The sequence below is a fragment of the Myotis brandtii genome, unplaced genomic scaffold, assembly GCF_000412655.1.
Source record: "Myotis brandtii unplaced genomic scaffold, ASM41265v1 scaffold898, whole genome shotgun sequence".
In the NCBI taxonomy this organism is placed as follows: Eukaryota; Metazoa; Chordata; class Mammalia; order Chiroptera; family Vespertilionidae; genus Myotis; species Myotis brandtii.
This window is the reverse complement of record NW_005371683.1, coordinates 1016506-1033610: the sequence shown is the minus strand read 5'-3', so window position 1 is coordinate 1033610 and position 17105 is coordinate 1016506. Positions and strand designations below refer to the sequence as shown.

The 17105-nt window shown below is 42.0% G+C and overlaps 1 protein-coding gene across 9 annotated transcripts in view; it reads left to right on the top strand.

Moving 5' to 3' along the window:
• SRGAP2 (SLIT-ROBO Rho GTPase activating protein 2) overlaps positions 1-17105 on the top strand; it is a 246341-nt gene that overhangs the window by 102838 nt on the left and 126398 nt on the right. For all 9 annotated transcript variants that reach the window (XM_005885244.2, XM_005885240.2, XM_005885243.2 and 6 more), the window contains exon 2: positions 1604-1796. In XM_005885244.2, coding sequence (XP_005885306.1) covers positions 1604-1796 — 193 coding nt within the window. The remainder of the gene's footprint in view (positions 1-1603; positions 1797-17105) is intronic.

Genomic DNA, 17105 nt, shown 5'->3' with positions numbered 1-17105 from the left:
TCCCATAAAAACACAGAACAAGAGAGCTTTAATGAGTGATGAGGTACGTGGCTTTTCTGCACAGCTTTCTGTCTGCTTGAAACAATCCTACGGTGCTCAGTTTCAGTTCAGGTGAGGTTACTGCAGACCTGGTTGGCATGGTGGTTGGCAAGGGGGAGGCGTGTGGACGAAGAGGGTGAGAATGGCACTTACAGATCACCTAAGATGACCCGTAAAGGATCAGATACTTTTGCTACATCCTACTATCTATGAAAAGAGTAACAAAATGAAGATGGGGATAGATTATGAGCCTCTATCTACTTTAGGGAAAGCTAAATGCACCATTTACCCATTCCTCGTTGCTTCATTAAAGGAGTGCTTGGCGTACCTTTCAACATCATAGCCCTGATGCTAGATTTGCCTCTGATTTATCCACCGCTCAGATGAAAACTGTAGATCCCCCTGCTCCATGCATTACACAGCATAGACAGAAAGCATTGTTACAGCTCGACTATCTGGGAATGAATTTGGAGCATCTATAAGGAAGGCATAATAATATGGGTACTCTTTTTTCCTGGGGTTGGAGTGACGGTCACATCCTAATGCACTGAGCTGAGCAGGCTTGGAGGGCAAAGGGATGAAAGAAATGGCTCCATTGTTACGCAGATGGGGATTGGGACATAACTTCAGCAGGATCCGCACTGCAGGCCTCCTCTGAGCTGACAAGCAGTCTGGTTTTGGCAAGCTGCTTCCTTTGGGTGCCAGGTCTCCTGTCAGTAACAAATGCAGTATTGCATTTGAGGCAGATCTGGTTGCAGCTGGAGCCATCATTGCTGCAGTTCCAGAGAGGGTGTTGTTAGCCCTGTACGAGGACTCCGGCCAGCCAGAAATCTGCCAGCTGGAGCTTACCCAGAATATTTCTAGCTTTGATGAAGCAGGAGTTCTGAGCATCAGTGGGGGTGAAGCAACAGAGATATGAGTGACATTTGTTGGTGAAAAATATCAGCTTCTTGAAGGCTGATTTACATTCTGTGATATTGGAAACTATGGAATCTGCTTGACAGGAGATGGTTTACTTGCCTAGAAGACCTGGTGCTTGTTTCATTCTTGATTGCCACTATTTGACCTTGGGCAGGACCCTTTCTCTATTACAATATCCTGACTCTCACCCTAATTCACAAAGATGCAGAGAAAGTATAACAAGTAGGAGCTTGGGATCTAAAGTCAATCTGTCTGGGTTTGAATCTAATCACTTAACTCCTTTAAGAATCAGTTTTCTCGTCTTAAAATGGGGATGAAAGTAGTATCTACCCAACAGAATGGTTAGGAGAAAATTCATTAGGCTCTTTGCCAGAAGAGAGCCCAAATTCTGGCATTGCCAGAAACACAGTAAATTGTTCAATAAATGGTAGCTGTGAATATCATTATGTCTAATAATCACATTGTCTTAAATGATTCAGCAGATTTTTGGTTCCAGTGTTTTTCAAGTCTCCTCCTCCCTCCCTCCCTCCCTCCCTCTCTCACCCCCCAGGACAGGGATAAAGTGAAAGGAAGGGGTATAAATGTTGGCCTGTATGGTTCCCTTTAGGGATCTCTGTATGACTCTTGTCTTTTGTTGTTGCAGAGATCCGCGCTCAGCTCACAGAGCAGATGAAATGCCTGGACCAGCAGTGTGAGCTCCGGGTGCAGCTGTTGCAGGACCTCCAGGACTTCTTCCGAAAGAAGGCTGAGATTGAGATGGACTACTCCCGCAACCTGGAAAAGCTGGCAGAGCGCTTCCTGGCCAAGACACGGAGCACCAAGGACCAGCAATTCAAGTAGGAACTCCTTGGCTATTACTTTTAGAGACCTTGGGAATGGGGTCTGGGATGGAGGGAGGCAGGGTATGCCACCTAGATCCAATTGGATTTATGAAACAGGTAACCCTATGACTTCAAATTGGCTGAGAGTTGAGAGCCTTCAAGGACTTCTCCTCTTCCAGATCAGCCTTACATGCAGCTCAACACCTTGTAGATATCAGAATAGATGATGAACCATCTATAATAATAAAAGCGTAATATGCTAATTAGATCAGACGTCCTTCCGGAAGACCTTCTGGACGAAGCCGGGGCTGCGAGGGAAGCCCAGGTGCCTGCTGGCAGCCAGAGGGAAGCCCGGGTGCCAGAGGGAAGCTGGTTCTGGCAGCCAGGGGAAGGAAGGCCTACTCTTGCACGAATTTCGTGCATCGGGCCTCTACTGCTAATAATAACAACAAATACTTTCATAGCTCTTCCTATGTGCCAAGCATGGTTCTAAAGGCTTTACATATATGTTAATTCACTTAATCTCCACAACAACTCCATATGTTGGTTATTGTTATTTCCCCAATTTATAGGTGAGAAAATTAAGTCATAAAAAGGTTAAGGAACGTGCCCAGTGTATACACACACACACACACACACCCCTAATAAATAGAGCTGGAACTTAAACCCAGCCCATCTGGTTCTAGAGCCTGTACTCTTAACCATTTCACCAAAATGTCTTTAACTAGAAGAAATGAATGATGTTGCAGCCATACTTCTATATTGCTGCCCAGATAGTTGCTAAAGTCTATTTCTTCTACAATTATAGTATTTTATACCGCTGGCCCCTCCTCTCTGTTCTCACTGCCATTGCCCTAGTTTAAATCATCATCTTTGCCTGAGCGATTACAATATTTACTGTATCATCTACAGTAAAGGTTCTCAGCCCCAACTGCACATTAGAATTCCCTGGAGAACTTTTAAAAATGCTGAAATCTGGGCCCCACTCCAGACCAATTAAATAAGAATCTCTGGGAGTAGGGCCTTGGTGTAAGCTTCCCAGCTGATCTAATGGACGACCAATGCTGAAGACCACAGTTTATAGCTTCTCTCCTTTCCAATCTGCCTGACCCACTGTTTTCAGATTTAGTTTTCCTGGAACACACCGGAGATCAGGCAGTTTCTCTGTGCAGTGGCTCCCCACTGTCTATGTATCTATGGTCTTGATACTCAAGGTTTGGTCTTCCAATATCAGCACCACCTGGGATGTTGGAAATAGAGAATCTCAGGTCCCACCCCAGATCTACTGTAACAAGATCCCCAGGTGATTTGTGCGCACATAAAAATTTGAGAATTGCTGCTCTATTCACAAAGGTGAAAACTCACTCCTTGGCTTGGTTCTCAAGCCCCTCTACATCTGGCCCAACTAGCTTTCCAACCTTATTTCCTGTTTGTGCTCCACAGTACCTTCACCAGGCAGAACGTTAACTCCAGTGGGCCTGTGCTCATGCTGTTATCTGAGCCTATGTGCCCATTTTTCACATCTCTGCATGTCTAAGCCATACCCATGTTTTAAGGTCCATCTCAGATGCAACCTGTTCCAAGAAACTTTCCTAATTCTCCCAGAATAAAAGAAGGTTCTTCCTCTTTGTACAGCATTTTATTTATTCTTTTATTAGGGCACTTCAGCACTGTCTGTCTTATATTATTTTCTCTTAGTGATCTGAATAAACTTTTCTAATTCATCTTTCAGTCTTCCACAGTGCCTAGCATAATATGAGGTATAAAACTGATGCTCACTAAATATTATTGAATGAGTAAATGAATGAATGAATTTAAGAATTAATGCCAAATATGTCTTCTCCTGTTTTCTATTTTTATTGCCTTAATAATTTGGGAAACAAATATCCTTTACAAGCCAGCTCTGAGCAGTGATATGAGGCTAAGAATGAGGAGAACATGTGACGCTCCCAGTTTAGTCAGAATGAGAATTTCCTCCAGATGTTTTATCCTCAGAGTCCCTTATCGTTCCCAAGTCCTGTTCTCTTTATGATAAGCAGTCCTGAGAGAATAAAATGTTATTTTAGTATGTGATAAATGAAGATTTGGTGTAGAAATCATTTGCTTTAAGAAAAATGATTCAAAGTTGGATTTATTCTGTTAATAAGCTGCTCCTAAGTTTAAAATATCATTTTATTTTTACTAGTATATCTATTATATTCTCTGCTTAAGGACATATTTACTACGAATTAAGATACAGACGTGTTACTCTCTAAATAATCTGAATTGCTCTGATTAAGATCATATACAAAGAATAATGTGTGTGGGAGTGGTGGTGGTGGTAGGGGTGGGCTAGAAGGGGTCAATGGGGGGAAAAGGGAGACATATGCAATATTTTCAACAATAAAGATTTAATTAAAACAACAAAAAAGAATAGGGTGTTTTCTCCAAGGCTGGAAGAATGGATTTTCCTGATAAAGCTGGTTCCTGGCCTCATTTCCCCCCAAATAACCAGTGAGTAGTTATTGAGGGTCAGCTATATGCTTCATATTGTACAGGTAGTGGAAGATATGAGAAGTTTATTGTATGTATCCAGAGGGGGCCATTTCTTGTTGTAGAGAAAAGCTTTTTTAATATAGGAAGCAATTAAAGGATAAGGTAATAATGATCTCATTAAGAGATCATTAGTTTTATGTAGAATATAGATGTGATAAGAGGTCAAGGATAAATTATCAGAGATAGGTAAAGGACCTAGACTAACTAGTCAGGAGAGTTTTCTAGAAGCAAGTGAGATTTTAGGTTAGGCTTTAAAGATTTGTGTAGTAGAGAACAGTATTACAGGTGAAAGGAAGTAGGAATGTTTGGTGGTAAATGGGGTATAGGGACTAGTAAGGAATCCAGTTTCATTAAAAGAGAGATTCTAATACATTCATTCAACAAATGTCCATTACACATTCCTTGAACTCCTTGTGCCTTGGGATGCAGCAGTGAATAAGCCATTGAGTGTTCCACATAGCACTTAACAGTAGAATGAGGAAGCAGGCATTAAACAAATCGCACAATTAGATGAGTTGAAGTGAGTGTCACATAACTAAAGTACAAGGTGTTACAACAACTTGTAAGAAGGAGACTTCTCCAGTCCTTTTGCTTTCACATTATGGCTAATTTACTTTAATAACTTCTTGTCTGATCTTATCCTGAGTAACAATCTACTTATTCAACAAACCCCTATAAATACCTACTGGATACTGTACTCTGTTCTGATTCCTATGGAGACTAAGCTCTGAATCTTGGCTTACAGAGGAAACATGTAGACAACATAATGTTAAAAGGCCTTTAATAGAAGTGTGAGCAAAGTATTATGAGAACACAGATATTTTTCAAAAGCAGTGGAAGATAAGGTTAGATAAGTAGACACCAAATAATAGCTCTTTGACAGACAAGCAGAGGAGTTCAGATGAAGGGAAACGAATATATTCAAGAAGTATTCTAGAAACTGAACAGGACTGGATAACTGTATGGGTAAAGAAATGTAATGGTCAGAGGTGACCCAGTGTCTCTAACCTGGCAACTTAGAAGAATTATGGCATCTACGATAAAAATAGGATATTTAGGAAAGACCTCTTGTGAATGGTGAACCAACTTGGGACATGTTGGTTTTGGGACAGTGGGAGGTCTTCAGACATACAAATGGAAGGTTGTACTTCTGAAATAAGAGGTTATAATTAAAAATAGCTAGCATAATCTTCGGTATAAACTGATTATGGTAGACATGAAAATATATGAACTCAGAGAAGAGAAAGAGAAGAACAAAGAGCTAAAATCAGGACCCAAGGCTTGGGCACACCCAGTGTTAGGGAGGAATATAAGTTACTACTAGAAGGGGCTGGGAGGGAAAGTGGAAGGAGAGAGGGAGAGATATTTTTTTAGCATTAAAAGGATAAAAGGTAAGGAAGGATAATGTTGTCTGGTGGAACTAGCAAATCTGTAAAAGTTAATCCCAGAAATTTCTTACAGATACTCTTCCATGTAGAAGGCATTGTGAGAGATGTGAAGATGACTAAAATGAGCCCCAATCCCAAGAGCTTTTAATTCATCAGAATGTAACGAAATTGCTGGATTTTGTAGGTCAAAAATGGTAATGTTGTGGCAGTTTCATATGTCAGAAGTCACCTGATGTCTCAGCTGATTAGAAGAGGAAGTGAGAAATACACACAAATGTATTGAATACCGGCAAGATGGTGAGAATCTCAGTAAGAGAGTCCAGGCAACATCCCACTTTTATACATAATGTACAGAAAAGTCAAATGGTTGAATGTCAAAGCACAGTTTTAGGTGGAGTAGGTGGGTTCTGTTGCTCTAAGTATTTATGTGAAATTCTGAATCATACATACCTCACCTGATGTACTTTCAGGGTTTTGTACCTGGTCTTTCTTTTTGCCACACTTAAACCCATGTATGCTTCCCTAAGTCCAGTGAGCATCTGAAGAGTTGCTGATGATTTCTGTCTACCGTTGTCTTATTAATACAGTGATGAGACTTCTTCTCAAGGTAACACTAGTAATAGCACTTTCATTTTTCCAATTTCCACATCTCTGTGTTGCAAAAGGGAAGCAGGTACGCTGATGTTTGCACACACAAGCATTCACTGCACAGAGACAACCCTCCCACTGAAACTGAAGTGGCACTTGGCAGGCAGCATCACCAAGCCAAACTTGGACCACTTGTTAGCAACTGAAAAGTCAACATTTTTGGTCCAGGAAAGGCTTTTTAGACATGGCTTGGCTGTTTTGGTTAGGATATAGCGTGTGCTACTATAATAGACCCCAAATAATAATGGCTTACACAAGATAGTGGTTGGTTTTTCTTGTGTAATAGTCTGGGCATTAGCTGTTCAGGGCTGTGTCAGCCTCATCATTCCATCTTGAGAGTGTTGCCCTTGTCTGTATGACCCAGGATGGCTCACTGCCACCATGTCCCCATTCCAGCCAGTGGGAAAGGCAAAAGGGAGGGAGCAGGCACATCCTTACTCTTTAAACGTGCAATCTGGAAGTGGCACATACATTTCTTCATCTCACATCTTACTGGCCAGAACTTAGTCATGTGGTTATATTGAGCTGTAAGGGAGCTGAGCAGTATAGTTATTATTACGGTTGACCTGAAAATAAGAGTTTCTATTAATATAGAAGAAGGGGAAACAGTGGTGGTGTGGGGTGGGACTATTAGCAGCCTCTGCCACATTGTCTGTGATGTGTAAGAGGGCAGATGTAGGAAAGACCATGGCCATGGCCACCATGTATTCAAAGTGCCATAAGTGCACAGAGAAGAGAGGTTTATTCAGGCTGGGGTCTGGGGAGGACTGTATGGAGGTGAAGTTCAATGGATGGGAAATGAAAAAATAAGAGTACCAATGCTCAGTATTGGCCCTTTAAGCTTAACTCAGTTGAGACAATGCAAAAGTTGTAGAGAGGATAAAAAGATGGTGGAGGAAGAATTTGGACAGAGAAAACAGTGTTGATAACAATTGGGAAAGACAAGGCTGGTGGGTAACTTGTCTGTTTGGGAAAAGAAAGAAATAATAAATGCAATAGTGAAATAAGTCTTGAAAAATTGTGAGGGACCAGTTACAATGGTCCATGAATGCTAGGTGTCAGGGTTTAGGGTCTACTCAGTATTCATGGGGGAGCCATTGATAGTTTTTGAGTAAGGAACATAATTATGGCTGTGCTTTGGAAAGGTAACTATGGCAACAGCACATAAGATCAATTGGAGCAGGGACACAGAAGGAGACCTGTTAAACGGAGGGTCTGGCAGTTGGCCTAAGGTTAATGAAGGCCTAAACTGAAGTTGTGCCCTTGGAAATAGGAAAGTGGACCAGATGTAAGGGCAAGGAGCAAGTGAAGTCAAAGAAGCTGGGACAGAAAAAGGGTTGTGGGTTCCAGGGTCTCTGGAGTGGCAGTTGTACTGTATTTTCATTCACCGGTGAAGAGTAGCCTGGGTTTTGCTGACTCTCTGGCGGGTCCCTAGAATAGTTCATTCTCTGCCCAGAGCATCTCAGCGGGCACTCGTCACCTCCCTCGGAGCTGTAGCAGCTGTTGGCCCAGCAATGCCATGAATTTGTCTCCCTGTGCTGCCAGGAGAGCAGCTGCCAGCAGCAGCTCGGGACAGACACATCTCAGGAACATGGAAACTATTCAATTTGGGATGGGGTAGGGTGGCCAGGGCCGAAGTCAGTCCACATGGATTTGCCCCACCCTTTTCCAGGCCAGTGTTCACCCTGGCTAGATTTCAGCCTCTTATACTGGGTTAGGTTGGGTGTTCTGTTACAGTTTTTAAAAAATCATTTTTTATTTTTCAATTACAGTTGACATGCAATATTATGTTAGTTTCAGGTGTACACCCCAGTGATTAGACATGATACAATTTACTGAGTGATCAATCATCCTTATAAGTCTCATACCCATCTGACACCATACATAGTTATTAGAATATTATTGACTATATTCCCTATGCTGTATTTTATGTACCCATGACTATTCTGTAAATACCAATTCGTACTTCTTAATCCCTTCATCTTTCCCATCCATTTCCCCTGTCCCCCAAGTGACTTCGTTTAGGGACACATGTTGCTGAACTGTTTTTTTCCTCTTCTTTTGGACAATTTCTTAACGCTGGTAGCCATTACCCTGTCACCCTTTGGCTTTGCTTCCTATTCTGCTTTTCTCCTGCTCACCTTTTGTAATCTCCCAAGCATACACTGTGCTCAGTGCAGACACCCTCATTAAAGCAGACACTTCTCTGACCCCGCTGTGCAGTCTGACCCTGTGGTCCCATCACGCTCCTTCTCTTCCCCCTCCCCCATAAAAAGAGGGAGAGATGCTGCAGATAGAACTATAGCGATTATTTGATTCTACCTTATTCTGCTTTGTTTAAGATAGGTAATATGGCTTCCTCTATCCCTTTGAATTGTGGGAGGACCCTGTTAATATCTGAAATTCTATCTGCCTGGTTTGATTAAAAGCAGAAATAATATTATGTAAGGGTGGGAATTCTTCTTAGGGAAGATGTTCTTGCATTTTCTTTGGCTCCTTGAAGAGTATAAATGTATTCCTATATGTTGCTGAGTCTTTGATTATCTCTTTTAAGTGGAATCTGTGTTAATATTGCCCAGCAGGACTCTAATTGATAATGTGCTGGCTGTTTTTTACATAAATTACCTTTCAGTCATGGCTCACTTGGTTTTGATCTCCTCTTTTTAATAGCTCAGTGCTTTCTTTTATTTTGAGATTATTGTCTTTTTTTCTGTTGAGTTTTTAGAGGAATATGCCTGCATTGCTATCCTGCTGTGTTCCTTACAGAGACCTTATGCTACTTTATAACCCTCTGCCAACATCTTTTCTTTCTTACAGCTTTTCCTTCTCAACAACAATTTTTTGAATATGTTAAAGGTATTATTGTTCTTGACTCTAAGAGGAGAGAGATCCAGAGAAGTAGAAGTGGTGGTTCTTTCTCATATCAATTTATAATCTAGTCAGAGATAAATTATACCTAAATGCATAAAACAGATCTTCAGTATAAGGCAGTATATGATAAGTACCAAGTTTGTGCTATAGAAAGGTATGGTTAGGAAACTTTTAGGGTGGAAATGGAATTTGAATCAGACTGAAAAAAATGAATAGGATTTTGAAAGATGGAGAGAGAGGGAATGTTATAAGCAAGAAGGGCACAGCAGGAAGAAAGTACAAAACACCTTTAGGGTACAGGGAGTAGACTGGTTTGGCTGACATACAAGTGTATATGGAGAAATTGGACAAAGGTAGATAGGATCATGCTTTGGAGGGCCTTGAGTCTTGTCTAAGAGATTTGGCTCTAAGAATAGACACTGGAAACGGAAACCACTGAAGATCTGAACAGCTAATGTCCAAGTGGAGGTATGAACTCTGCTTAAGGAAGATTAACCTTAACCTTAGGGTCCTAATTTGCTAAATGACAAGAAACTTGATTCATTGAAACCAGTTGCCACAGTAGATAAAGATCTAAATTAGGGCGGGATGGTAGGAATGAAAAGAATAGAAATCGATCCTTCAGTCCATTTAGCAAATATGTACCGTGCTCTTACCATGTGCCAGACACATGCCACACAAGACAGATTCCGCCCCCTGCGCTCCTGGAGCTTATAGTCTAGAGACAGATGGAAAACACCTGGTGCAGGAAGAATCTACAGGACTTGCTGACTGATGGGATTCAGGTTTCAAATGAGCTTGGAAGCAGGAAAGAAAGAAGGCTGTGAAGTTTCTTTTGGACTTGGGCGCCTGGTAGATTAATGGTGCCTTTTGTAGAAATACTGAAGTTAGGAGAATGAGTTGTTTTTGAAGGGTTAGACTATGAGAAATTTGGTTTTGGAGTGTTAAGTTTAAGTTATTGGAAAGATACTGAGGCTGAAAATTTCAATAATTGACAAAAAATGAATGGCTGTATTCAGGGCTAGAGATCTGATCTGTATTCAGGGCTCAAGTCTGGGCTGTTGGTAGAGATTTGGGCCTGTTCATAGAGAGGTGATGGTTGAGGCTATAGAAATGTTTGATTTCCAACAGTAAGGGTTTTGGGGGGGGGGAAAGGGGAGACATTCTTTGTATTGTCTGTGGTACTCAGATTGCAGAGAGCGAGAAGGGATTTAAAAGATACATTTATTTGTGCATTCATTCAGTATACATTTGGGGGATTTAATCTTGTACTAGGCATTGAGCTAAATACTGGGGATAGGAATAATACAGTATCCTATTCTCACTAATGTTAAATTAGCAATCTGTTAAGAAGATACACATGTGCCCAGCTGGCATGGCTCAGTGGTTGAGTGTCGACCTATGAACCAGGAGGTCATGGTTCGGTTCCTGTTCAGGGCACTTGCCCGGGTTGCGGGCTCTATCTCCAGTGTGAGGTGTGCAGGAGGCAACCAATCAGTAATTCTCTCTCATCATTTATGTTTCTCTCTCCCTCTCCCTTCCTCTCTGAAATCAGTAAAAAACTATATTTAAAAACAAAACAAAAAGAAGATACACATGGAAAGTAAACCTGCTTATTGGGCTGGTTATGAGTTGTGTAACTGTTGGAAGGGATGTGAGGGAGCAGGACCTAGGTATCTCAGGAATCTGGTAGATGTTTAACCTGTAATACTCCTTTCAATGGGAGGTTAGGTACACACTTAATTAGAGAGACATTCTTGTAGAGTCCATGTTCTTGGCCTTGGGCCCAATATTTGAATGTGCGCAGAATCTGCAGTTATGTCACCTATTGCCGATGGATTTTTCCGCTCAAGCTGAGCTCAGAGTTGTTTATCAGTCTCACAGGATAGAACTGCATTGAACAATGTAATCAAATGGCCATGGAGCATGTTATAGCTGTGATTGCAAATCAAAAAAGGGTGGAGGACCACAAAGTTCCTCTTTGAGTATGGGGTGACTTAGAGAAGGGAAGTAGGAGGAAGGATGAAGCTGCCAGAAGGGGGAACCCCTTACTTCCTGGGACCAGTGTGTCACTGATTCATTTTGGACATATCTGGGAGCTATTTGTTCCTTTAGGGAAGGTTTTGCCCAGATGTAGCATCTGGTGTTGAGCAAGGGTTGGCTTCCTTTTGGCATGGCTCAAGCTGTAATTCTTTAGAAACTAACAAAAGACCCCTGGGTGACCTTTTCACTTGCCCAGTCCATATAGAACCTTAGGTGGCGGTTGGGTCCCATTTAGAAAATTGGGAGGTTTCTTCACACATGGATAAAAGCAGGATAGAAGAGACACCAGAAGGCAGTTTAGGAGATCAGCAAGACAGAGTGGTGGTCAGTCTTTGGAACAGAGAAAGAATTATTTTGAAAGCAATTTGGGAGCTTTAATTTAGTAGAAAAAGCTAAGAGCCTTAATCTAGACAAATTTGGATCTGAACCCTGTCTTTCCCGCTTACAGCTGTGTGACGTGGAGCAACCTTGTTTAGCTTCAGCTTTCTCATCTATGAAATGTGGAGAATAATGCTTGCCCTGAAGACTTGTTCTAGGGATTAGATATAATACAGAGTGGGGCAAAGTCGGTTTACAGTTGTGAGTATGCAAAACACAGAGTTTATTCTTTTTTCTTTTTTTTAAATTCATTTTTTTAAAGACAGAGGAAGGGAGAGGGAGGAAGAGAGAGAGAGAGAGAGAGAGAGAGAGAGACCTTGATGTGAGAGTAAAACATCAGTCAGCTGCTTCCTGCACGCCCCCTACTGGGGATTGAGCCCACAACCTGGGCATGTGCCCTGACTGGGAACCAAACTGGTGCAGGGGTTGATGCCCAACCAACTGAGCCACACTGGCCAGGGCCAGAGTTAACTCTTATATTATTATTCATTAATTATTGTATTATTTTCCGTATGAACAACTGTAAACCTACTTTTGCCCACCCTGTATATATAAAGCACTAGCGTAGTGTCCACAACTTACTAGACATTAAAAAAAAATGGAATACTACATGGCTATAAAAAAGAAGGAACTTTTACCCTTTGTAATGGCATGGAGGGACCTGGAGAGTATTATACTACGTGAAATAAGCCAGTCAGAGAAAGACAAATACCATATGATCTCACTTATATGTGGAATCCAATGAACAAAATCAACTGATGAAAATAGACCCAGAGGCGTGGATACATAGAATAGACTGACACATCTCAGAGGGGAAGGTGGTGGTGGGGGCGGACTGAATAAAAGAAGGTAAAAAGATTAGTCAAAGAACATATATGCATAGCCCATGGTGTCAACAATAAAAAAAATAGAAAAAGTATAAAAAGAGTAGGGAGGTGGCTAATGTAATTATCACTGTGAAAGAAGGAGAATAGTATGAGCATTAAGATCCCAGGTTCTGGAACTAGATTCCCTGTGATTGTAATCCTGGATTTTACACTTACCAGCTGTGTGATTTTTAGATGAAGGTTCTTAGTTTCCTCATTTGTATATTGTGGATAATAATAGTAGCTACTTTGTGGAGTTGTTATGCTGATTAAGTAAATTAATATCTGTGAAGCCCTTTGCACAGTGCTTAGCACATAGTAAGTGTAAATAGCAGTTACTACTATTCTTGTCCTCAGGAGTTGAGACTGAATATAGCTATACTAGATAAAAACTTGGTAGATTAGATTTACTATTTATTCCCTGTGCAGAGTTAAGCATTCTTAAGCCTGGCCCTAGGTAATATGTCAATCTTCATTTTCTTCAGCAATCCCTGAGGGCTCTCTTGAATGACAAACTCTTCCTCCATCCAGATTTTTATAATATGGCTGCACTGGGCAGGAAATACGCAATTATGTGACTCTATATAATTGTATGTCCAGTTCCTATAAAAACCTCAGCAATTGTATGTTTTGTCTTATAGGGTGTCATGTTTACAAGGTGTCATGAACTACCTTGAACCTGGTATGCTACTTTTAGATCCCACTTTTAGATCCCGGCTTATAATCATCAAGAGGAGGAAATTAGTCTTAGAATTTCCTTATCTTCACGGAGTCAATATTCAGCGCTAATTGCCAAATCATTGGGATTCCATGAAGATAGAGTGTTGAGCCCCCTGGTCCCATTTGCAGTCTGGGTGAATGAAGAACGCCAGTCCTGTTCAGTCTTCTGGAGTGGCCACAATCCAGACCAGCAGGCCAGTGCAGTACAAACCTCAGTCAGGGCCATAGCAGACTGTGGTTTACTGGGTCGTTTGTCTCATGAGGCCAAAAGAAGCTCCCACGCTTCTGCCTAAATGGCTTCCTATCATCCTTTTAGAATGCAGAGTGATGGGCGGCAGGGCAGGAGCAAAACATGCTTTTCTGAGCCGTGGGGAGGATGTTGGAGACTGCTGAGGGCTTCCTGTGTCTCCTGGGCACGGCCATGGGAATGCCAGCGGGACACACCACATGACTGCGGGTTGCTGGAGCACAGACCCTGGTGATCCTGTCCCTAACAACAGTTCTGGGGTGCAGGGGAGTTTTAGTATTCAATTTCTTCGCTTTCTAAGCCCTATAATAATTGCATAGTAGAGACAGGAAGCAATATGTGGCCGATTTGCAGGATCTTTAATTCTCAGGAATTCACAGCCAATTAAATGAATTGACTTTGATCCAGTTCTCTTTTAAAGGCAAAAGCCATGTCATCTTTATTGGGAGCTAACTGTGTTAAGTGGAAGGGTTTATAAGATAAGAAGAAAAGACAGTCTCTTTCATAAGGACTTTCATAATTGAAATGGGGGAAATCAGACTGAGAGAGAATAATGAGAACACATGTGCGCATGGGCACATGAATCTAAAAATAGGACCCCATTTCAAGCAGTTTCCAGTAGTCACTAGGAAGGGAGACGTAGGAGGAGTACTGGGGAGGGACTCGTACTTGGCTCAGCCAGGGAAAGGTAAAAGCACAGTTATATTCTCAATTAGTTTTGGTCCCAAGTTAATTGAAGTAAAGACTTTAATATCTAATTCCTGTGCGCACTGAAGTATCGCGCTGTGAAGAGAAACAGTCATATCGGAAGAGCTCAGTGTTAATGAAGGATTTAGAGAGAATCAGAAAAAACTAGGGCTTGGATTTTTTCAGAGTTGAGAAAGGATCATCCTTTCTGCTACCTCCTGCCCATAAACACCCCTACTGATCATTGGCTCGTTGCCTCTGGGGTTTTAGATTCAGGGAGGATCAATGAGCACAGCTCCGACTCTTAACATATCTCAGCTACAGCTGGTTAAAGAACCAGGATTAGAAAATGAATCGAACAAACTAGGATTATCTTTAACAGTAGGATGCTGAGCTGTGTTTGCAGATTTCTGCTTAAGCAGTTGGGACAGGGCATCCTTGCATGAAATTCAGACATCCCTCCCTGGCAGCCTCTGTGTTAAAGTAGAGGTTGCAGAACAAGTCTGGCAGCTCTTAGTCTGAACCCTTGTAAACAACAGATGTTCATAACTAAGTTCTGCGGGTGAGGATGGGGGTTTCTGTTGATGCCTAAAATTTTCTTAAAAATTTATAGGCAGCATCTCGAGGATTTAGCAAAAAGGAAGAAGTTGTACAGAATTGATTCTGCAGTGTTATAGGTGGAGCTGATACTTCAGACAGTTCCTTTGACAAAGCACAGGGTATTGAGTGAACTCTGAATAAACAGCAAGTGAACCCAGGAAGCAGGCACAATTAAGAAAGGTTTGGCTTCTTGGTGTGTTGACTTTCTGCCCTCCTCCCGTTCCCCTTCTTATACACAGACTGATATGTTGACCTGCCCCACGCCCACGCCTCTGTTTTCTCTGGTCATGGGTGGAAATGAGTGCCCTTCCCTACCAGACTCCTGCATACACATGCATACTGGTACTCAGGCAGGTTTACTGTCCAGTCTCTTCTATTAGCTCCTTCTGAAGCCATTCAGGTTCTTACAATATATGGATTAAATGGTATTGTTAGGGGCTTTGTCTTGGATGCTAACCCTATTCTTGTACATTCTCAATGTTGATTTTGCCAGGTCTTCGATCATTAATTGGAGGTGGGTGAAGATAATGTAGCTTATAAAGAATTCAGTGCTGCCTCTTTTTTATCCCCACCCCACCCAGCCCCCAAACACACATACACACTGAGTTTTCAGCCAGACGATGAATGCTTAGGAAACCTATTTTACAGCATAGCTTGGGGAAGTCATATGGAAAAAATAAACCTATAATACCTCTTTCGCAGGCTTTCTTGGTACGAAATTAAAGAAGGACTTTAATCAAATGAAAAAAGTAATTTATTGGGGAACTGGGCCTATTTTCAAGCCACTCTATCAGAAAGAATTGTCTTGAAAAATCTCTGATGAGATCACTCGTTATTTGGGGGCTAACAACATCCTTCTGCTATTATTTTTTCTGAAAAACAAGTCCACTCCTGGTCCTTTTGTGCATTAACATAGAAAGTTTGGGTGAATACCAATCCTGGTATGTGAGGTTTACTTGTTCTTTCAGCAAATATTTATTTAGCACTTATTCTATACCAAGAGGCTGTGCCCTTAGTGTGGAATTAAATTTCACTTAATTCCTAAATTAAATAAACAGAGAAGAATAAACCACTATCTAGCTCATGGAGGTTATCATTTAATGTGAAATATTTTAAGGTTGTATATGTATGTATGTATGTATGTGCATGTATGTGTTCTGACAAGATGTGGAGTTCAAGGTTGAGGAGCTAGAATTGTTGAGTGGCCCTTTTAGTTCCCTATAATATATGTGATTCATTAATAAACACTTGGCTCCATCTTCCTTATCAACAGTGACTAACATGTCTGGTAGGTGCTAGGGTCACAGAGATGTATGGGACACAGCCTCTGACTTTAGGAGGCTCATTGTGTCATGTGGAAGACAGGAGGTTTAGATGAAAAAAGTTAGCATAGAATAGCATATATTTATTGCCAAAGAAAAGATTGAAGAAATGTTTAATTTTTATTTTCTTCCAGAATAGGATCTTAAAAACATTTTTTTGACATTATTTCAGACAAGAAAGTTACAAAAATAGTAGAGATTTTCTGTGTGCCATTTACCCAGATTGCCCCAAAATATTACCATATTACTACACTTACTTTATACTTCTCTCTCACCATACACAACTCATGCATGTACATATTTTGTTTTTGTAAGACACTTGAGCATAAGTTGCAGACATAAAGCCCCTTTACCTCTACCTACTTCAATGTGAATTTATTAAAAACCAGAGGCCTGGTGCATGAAATTCATGCTCTTGGGGGAGGGAGGTCCCTCAGCCTGGCCTGCGCCCTCTCGCAGTCCGGGAGCCCTCAGAAGATGTCCGACTGATGGCTAGCCAGCAGTTAGACATCCTTAGCGCTGCTGCAGAGGCGGGAGAGGCTAGACATCCTTAGCGCTGCTGCGGAGGCAGGAGAGGCTCCTGCCACTGTCGCTGCCATCTCCAGCTGTGAGCCCAGCTTCTGGCTGAGCCCCGTTCCCCCTTTGGGAGTGCACTGACCACCAGGGGGCAGCTCCTGCATTGAACGTCTGCCCCCTGGTGGTCAGTGTGCATCATAGCGACCGCTCGTTCTGCCGTGCAGCCGAAACTGGCTCTCCGACATCCCCCAAGGGGTCCCAGATTGCGAGAGGGCGCAGACCAGGCCCAGGGACCCTACCGGTGCCGGGGAGGGACGCGGGAGGTTGGCCAGCTGAGGAGGGACTGCAGAAGGGCTTAAAGGTGTGTCTGACCCGTCTCACTCAGTCCCGATAGGCTGGACCCCAGCAGCAAGCTAACCTACCGGTTGTAGAGTCTGCCCCTTGATGGTCAGTGCACGTCATAGCAAGCGGTTGAGCAGCCTTGGCATATCATTAGCATATTA